At 47.0% G+C, this 7,673-nt stretch overlaps 1 protein-coding gene across 1 annotated transcript in view; it reads left to right on the forward strand.

The window, feature by feature from the left end:
• Positions 1-7,373, forward strand: part of prkcha (protein kinase C, eta, a) — a 44,940-nt gene extending 37,567 nt beyond the window's left edge. The window contains exons 12-14 of the mRNA XM_015350570.2: positions 442-630; positions 4,490-4,636; positions 5,078-7,373. Of these exons, the coding sequence (XP_015206056.1) occupies positions 442-630; positions 4,490-4,636; positions 5,078-5,227 (486 nt within the window). The 3' untranslated portion in view covers positions 5,228-7,373. The remainder of the gene's footprint in view (positions 1-441; positions 631-4,489; positions 4,637-5,077) is intronic.
• Positions 7,374-7,673: the final 300 nt, after the last annotated feature.

Raw genomic sequence — 7,673 nt, forward strand, 5'->3', positions numbered from 1 at the left:
CATTCTGAGAGAGGCACCCTGTATGTGTTTCTTCTAAATCATTTACACCCGAGATTCGAGTGAAAGATGTGAAAATAATTAAGGCAGCAGAGATAATGCTTATCCTAGCATGGCATTCAGCATAGTGCGGCATACTTAAAATACTTAAAAGAATTAATAACTTACAGGATTCCCATCACCAGGAATCGGATCTACCCGAGAAAGAGTGGACCATCTACAGCAGCTGCATTCATACCCTTTCAACCCTACTGCCCTGTGCTGTGTGGATTGAAGCTGTAGCTGCATGTATACTTTAATCTGGGGCTACAGACATCAAAGTGCAGGAAAATCGGCCCTCTTGGAATGATTTTGCGATTCAGGGCAGATTCCCCGCAAGGCTGTTTGACTTGTCGGCCAGGGCTTGTTTGCGCTGACGTCTGTGCTGTGGTGCTGTGTGCTCAGATCCTCCAGGAGATGCTGTACGGGCCCTCGGTGGACTGGTGGGCTCTGGGTGTGCTGCTGTACGAGATGCTGTCAGGGCACGCGCCATTCGAGGCGGAGAACGAGGACGACCTCTTCGAGTCCATCCTGAACGAGGAGATCGTCTACGCGGCCTGGCTCGGCGCCGATTCCGTGCACATCCTCAAGGCTGTGAGTCCTGCGCCCCTCCGGAGCGAGCCTTCGCTTCCTCTTCTGTCGTGGTGCCAAAGCACCAACACCCCTGGCAGAAATACTGTACACACCAGCCTTCTCTTAACAAGAGAGCACCTCTGCATTTCAAACAGGCAGACATATGCATTTAGAAAAACTTAAGAGCCCAACATTGCCGGATAGTCTTAAGGACAGAGGTGACACCAGGTCTTTATTATCACCTGCAGGGAAGTTTTAAGCTCTTTCAGTACAATTTTAATAAAGGGGGGTTATTCAGATCTTATGGTATTGTTGTTGTCTGTGAATAAATGCTGGATATTCTGTAATCTAAAATCTCCAAGAACCTACTGTGGAAAAGCTTTCGTGAATAGGAGGCAATTAAGGTTGTAAGTGTTGTTGAGTTTGGCACTGCACTAGGACAAAAGTGATGAGAACAGGCCCCATTAGTTGTCAGTCTTAATTAAAAGCATGTGGGGAAACTCTTCCATCTATCATGCTGGTGTTGCTGGTAGATCACTGTTCTAAGCACACCACCCAGCTTTCTGAACGATTGCAGTGCACCAGTTAAATCTGCATGGCTTGTATGTGTAGACCCTTTCATTGTTACAAATGCGTTGAGGTGGAGTGTGTGATGTTATGAGGGAGCTTTCAGCTGGGGGCAATCACCTGTGGAAATGCTGGGTGTAGGCATCAGTCCCTGAAGGAGAGCAGGCCTGGTTTCTGGGCCGTAGGCTCCAGGGGACCCCGAGGGCTAGGGGGTGCTGGTGTTGTGGGAGAGCCTGTGCAGAGCTGGCACCCACAGTGCTGTAACTGTCCAGCTGTTCCACTCCGCTGGATCCCTGGCTGGGTGACATCATTACATAACTGTATTAAAGCAGCATTTATGCTGAGGCTTGGGCTAAAAATAAACCCAGCTCTCTGAGGGGAACTGGGAAGTGTACTGGCCTGAAAGAATTAGCAGATCAGTGCTCAAACGCCGCTCTGCCTACGGTAACAGTTTAGCAAGAAGCCTGGTAACTTGCAGTATAGTTAGAACGTAGCAGTAAAATTTCGGTTTTTACATTTTGGTGATTTTTATTTCATTTTGGATTTGGCGAGAGCTTCCATGAGTTTTGTTTTCTCACCAATATTTACTGCGGGAGCTCTGCTCTTTGGAAAGTGAATCAGATTATAGGCCAGTCAAGACAGACCCAGCATTGGTCAAGCACTTTTTAAAAATACATATACACAATTGTGAAAATATATATATTCACATATACTTTTTCACATCTGGTTCTGTAGCAAGAAAGCTGATAACTCCCCTGTGGTCACAGTTTTGGCAGCATCAGCATGAAGGCTGCAGGTTGCCTGAGTCCCCCAACACATTGTGGCTCAGTTTTGATGTTTGATGTTATCTCTGTGGCTGAAAAAAAGAGTAAACATGTCACAGCCATGCAAGATGCCATCCTTAGCTAGATGGCACATTGATTTCTCATGTTGTAACAGGTTTTTTTTTTTAAGCTGAGGTTTCAAGGGGGCCTTGAAGCACACTTTAAGTCCTTTCCCTTAGCAGAAAGGCACACAACCTTAGCTGAGTGGATGTGGCTGATCTGTACCTCCCTCCTGTGTTGTTTGAGCAGCCCTGATATGCTCTGACCCATGGCTCTGGCCCACCAGCTCTGTACTGGAGCTCTAATCCTCTGCTCCCATTTGCTAGCCGCGCTGAAGCAGCAGCTGGCTGGGGCTGCGTTGCTGGGCAGAAGGAGGTCGGGTGTTCTCTGTTTCTCTGGAGGCTAGGGAGCCAATCGAAATCGACAGCCGAGAATCAGTATTGAAAATCGCATTGATTGCAGCTGACACAAGCTAAGACAATTATTACATTATGTTACTGCGCAGCAGTACCTCTGTAGGTAATGGGATTTGATTTTCCAGAGACGGGGTGTTATAATAACCTTGACACAGTTCATAAAGCTGTCGAAGTGGTGCTTTTGTGATCTGATTTACAGCGTAATTCCCTCTTGAGTCTCCTGCTTTGGGTCAGATAACAGGAGAGTGGCTCTGTGCAGTGAACTAGCACTAGGGCAGCAATGTCCCGCCACAGGGACTTTACTCATTCGCTTTGAAGGTCCACAGGTAGGGCAGATCAGCAGTGACAAAGGTCTGATAATCACACACAAAATGCAGACACTTTTTCACTACTGCACAGGACTCCGAACTCCAGCCAGAAAATAAGCAAAAGTGTATCTTTTCTGGGTTTTCTTTAACTCCAGGGCCAACACTTGTGTTTCCAATCTGCCATTTGCGTGCTCTATCCCGGAAAGGGCAGGACCCCCGTCAGAGCACAGACCTGGTGTTTGTTCTGGCTGGTGCAGCAGGGCGTGAAGTGGCAGGCTATAGATAGCCAAGGTCATATCGCTTGTTCTGACTCCCAGGCTGAGCAGATGTCTCATTCCTCCTCTGTGCTCTCCTGAGTGCCGGCAGGGGTGGTGCGTGCCACTGGCGCCAGGACTGCTGTCACACTGGGGCAAAACACTTTTCAGACAACCTCTGGGGTGTCCCAGAGATGAGCCCCCCCATCACTGATATTGTCGGCAATTGAAAAGCATTCTGCATTTGTACAGTCGCCTCTGTTGCAGAATGGTGTAATCTGCTGTGAAAGCATATAGATTCAGGCCCAGGATAGAGACCGTAATCAAGGGCCAAACTACTGGACTGATTGCAGCCTGTGAAATGGCTGTGCCTTCAACTGAAGGAGGGATGATTCTGTTTAATTTCAGCAACATGCTTCCGGATTTATGCAGGTCTGATAAAGTCAGCATTGCTTGTTCTCTTCCCAGCTTCCCTTTGCTCTGTTGGAAAGTGACAAACTGTTTTGGTTTATTGCCCCCAGCTGCCAAGGTTCAAGAGCAGCGTTCCATTCGGCCTGCATCACAGTAACAGCTGGGGCTGCACACTACGATGCACAATCAGATGGTCCATGACATTTCCATCACAGTTTTCGTTGTGTGCAAGGCCCACGAGTGGTGGAGAGGTCAACTGAGTTTACGGCGTTTTTTTTTTCTAAGCACGGCTGATCGCTGTCATGTGATCCCATCTATTGAAAACAAATACTTTTCCGCCCATGCACGACTTAAAAAGATGTGGAGCTCTGTTCTGTCTGAACAGGGCTCAGCTGTAATGTCTCTGAGGAGTGAAAGAAAGCTGTACCCTTTATGTCAGTGTGGTGCTTTTGGTCTGACCTCTGTCTGCACAGGTGACATTGAGAAACGAGGAAGCCGAGATCACCTATCTAAATAAGGATTCTCATCATATTTTTCATTGGCTGTAATTATTCATTCCATTTGTAAAGATGGGTCTGTTCACTGATTGTTCCAGTGAGCTGTGCTCAGTAGTGTCTTCTCTCCACTGTGCTGATTGGCTGCCGTAGTGAGCTGTGCTCAGTAGTGTCTTCTCTCCACTGTGCTGATTGGCTGTCCCACTGAGCTGTGCTCAGTAGTGTCTTCTCTCCACCGTGCTGATTGGCTGCCGTAGTGAGCTGTGCTCAGTAGTGTCTTCTCTCCACCGTGCTGATTGGCTGTCCCACTGAGCTGTGCTCAGTAGTGTCTTCTCTCCACCGTGCTGATTGGCTGTCCCACTGAGCTGTGCTCAGTAGTGTCTTCTCTCCACCGTGCTGATTGGCTGTCCCACTGAGCTGTGCTCAGTAGTGTCTTCTCTCCACCGTGCTGATTGGCTGTCCCACTGAGCTGTGGTCAGTAGTGTCTTCTCTCCACCGTGCTGATTGGCTGTCCCACTGAGCTGTGCTCAGTAGTGTCTTCTCTCCACCGTGCTGATTGGCTGCCGTAGTGAGCTATCGTCTGAAGTTTTTGCTCTTCCTTTGCAGTTCCTGACGAAGAACCCGAGCCGGCGCCTGGGCTGTGTGTCAGCGGAGGGTGGAGAAGGGGCCATCCTCACTCACCCCTTCTTCAGGGAGATTGACTGGGAGCGCCTCAACCGGCGGGAGCTGGAGCCCCCCTTCAAACCCCGAATTGTACGTAAGCCTTCTGCGCCATTCTGCACTCGTCCTTCCAGAACTCACTATTGTCCAGTTCTCTCAGCTGCCCCTGTGTGCTTCCACAGTAGGGTTAGTGCACTGTATAGGAGGCTGAGTATATGGAGGAGGCAGGAGTCAGATTAGCTGCTTTAACACTGGGACCTGGACTGAAAATGTCCTCCTCCTGACAAATCATACTTTACAATCACTAATGCTTTGTATCCCCTTTCTTCTAGATGCTTTCTGCTTGTGTGACAGAATCATAGTGGGTTGTTTTATTGCTTCAAGTGTTTGCTGTGTTTGATAGAAGTGTTCGAGAGCTGGTGTCCACCTGGGGTCATGCTAATATGTGGAGCGGTGCCTCTGAACACCTTCCCAGGTGGCCTCAACCTGACCCCTGACCCCAGGCCGCTCACCCCCTCCCCTTGTGTCGCGCAGAAGTCCTCGGAGGACGTCAACAACTTCGACCCGGACTTCACCAGGGAGGAGCCCACGCTCACCCCCATCGAGGACCCCATGATCCCCTCTGTCAACCAGGACGAGTTCAAGCACTTCTCCTTCACCTCTCCAGAGCTGCTGGATGTCTGAAGGACTGGCACGCAGCTCTGGCCTGAGCCTTCCAGCAGCCTCGGAGCTGGACAGGAGAGCACGTCTTTCTCTTTCTCTCTCCTCTTCTCTCTGTCGGCGGAGTGAGGCTGTCTCAGTGACTTTAAGGCCCCGGGCGTTTTTCGCGGCAGGTTTCTCTGGCCTTTCTGAAGCAGTCCTCTGCCTGCGCGCAGTGGAGGAACTCTCCAGCAGTGTTTTCTTTGCGGTGCTGGCCCGGGGAGAACTGGGGAGGAACGCACTGTTGTGCTGTCCTCTTGGACACAGAACTAGAGGACGCAGAACCACCCCGTTGCAGGAGGAACAAGATCACGTCAGCCTTCTTATATTTCGTTTTTAGCTTTTACTCTGTTCACAGATGTGAACGGAAATGCACAGGGGTTTTGATGAGCAAAGACTTGAAAGTATCTGTTTCCTAGACGGGATTCGTTTTTGCATTTTTAAGAAAGCGTGCCGAAGCTGTCTGTAAATTCTCCTTGGGAGTAAATGCATTTACCTGGGGTCTAATGTGAACTCAGGAGCCTCAGTCTTAACTTGAAAGTTTTCTTTTCAAGTGTTTTGTACACCACAGTTACACTTTAGTATTTTTATTTTCATTATTATTTCTATATGCAATATATTGAATAACAGGATTATAATCTCAATAGAATAAGAGGTCCAAATTTCATAGAATGCAGTTGTAATATAAGCCTGGGCCAGGAGTGCTCAGTGTACAGTTATCTGTATATCTCAGGTGCCTCCTGGCTCATTGTGTGATAGTGTACAGGAGCAGCCTATTCTGTGTGGGAGTGAGGAGAGCACTTTCTTTGTTATTAAGCAGAGAAATGAAAGAGGTAGAAAATAAGCTTCCAGTGTTTTACATTAGTTTGCTGTTCACATTTAACAAGATCTTTAAGGGCACCCTCTGAATAACTTTCAAACCTAAGACTACGCCTCAAGCAACAACTGTATTTTTTTAAACCCGTTGCAACCTGAAACATTTGCATTTCTCAAACTTTCCATTTTCACTTTGCTAAGCCGGTGTCTTCTGCCGCTAGCTTCCCCTATGTTTGTCCTGAACAGAATGGAATGCTGTCGTTTTACGAGTCAGACGAACTTCGCTCAAACGTCACATTGTGATTCAAGGGCGTGTTCTTTAATGCAATTATAGAATGTTAATTCAATCTGGTTTTATGCTGCTTGTACCACCTGTGCGTGCTTTGCACACTCAGTCTTTGCACTGACTGCTGCTTCCACCCTCCATCTTCCAGCAAGACACTCATTAAATCATGTCTTCGCTGTTGGGCACAGTGCACACAAGGCTTTTAATTATGAAAACAGACAAGTTTGAGCCTGAGTGTGCCTGACAAGTCTTCCTAGAACCAAGAATGCTCAGTATGCTCTGAAATCTTTGAAGAAGACTCACAGTCACTTTCCACAATGCCACGAATCTAGTATTGGTGTTAATTCCACAAACAGATCTGAGGCAAGAAATGTCTTTTTAATGTGTTACAATTTAATTAAGATGAAGGGTAACCGTATGTAAAAAAAAGAACTATAGAATGTCCAATGTATTCTTCATTGTTGGTCATAGTGCTTTGCTAAGAGCAACATAATTTTATTAAAAAATTCACATTGCATCACATTTTATTAGGGACCAGAAGGTGAAATTTCCAGCTCCCGTCAATTTTCTCAGGAAATATGTTTTTGTACGTGTAGTATTGTGCAATGGCTGATGTTCTCTTATTTTTAATAAAAAAGCACCGGACTGGTGGCATGTAAGGAATGTCTAAATATGCTTTTTTTATTCTATGACTTTTTTGTAGTGCCGTGTATAATTCAGTCCAGATAGAGCATTGCAAATATCAACAAAACCTCCTTCCAAAAGCCCAGACCGCTGGCATCCTGTTGACTGAGCAGGAAGTCTGAGCATGCTGCTCGAGCTCTGTGCATCAGAAGATAATCGTGAGCCTGTGTGGACAGGCTGTGTGTTTCTGGGGTTTCTGAAAAAACGTGTTTCTGAGCACTGACAGCTCTGTGCTGATAGCTTCTACAGCTCTGCTTCAAAACTTGACTTAAGTGCTGCAGTTACTGTTCCGTGAGCTTCTCCATTTTTGCAAAACCAAACCAAATAAATCAACTGTGAAACAAATCTTATCACCATTTGGCAATGTTTTTTTTTCCTTCCTGTGTTGTCCAAGTGTCTGTGAATGAAGGTCCAACACTAGGCTTTACCTTCCTAAACTGTCAGCTGTCCACTGAGAGAAAATCTGTCGGTCTGTCTGTGTTTTGACAGCTGCACCCTTTTCTTTCCTGTGAGATACTGTAGTACGTGTTGCAGTGTGTTAGACAAATGTCTTCTGCGGGGTGTTTCCATAAGGCTGGATCCATCTGCTCCCTCATGTTCAACAAGTCCTTTGTGTATTGTCTTGCTTCTGTTTCATAGGTTTAT

Source organism: Lepisosteus oculatus, chromosome 8 (assembly GCF_040954835.1).
Source record: "Lepisosteus oculatus isolate fLepOcu1 chromosome 8, fLepOcu1.hap2, whole genome shotgun sequence".
Lineage (NCBI taxonomy): Eukaryota > Metazoa > Chordata > Actinopteri > Semionotiformes > Lepisosteidae > Lepisosteus > Lepisosteus oculatus.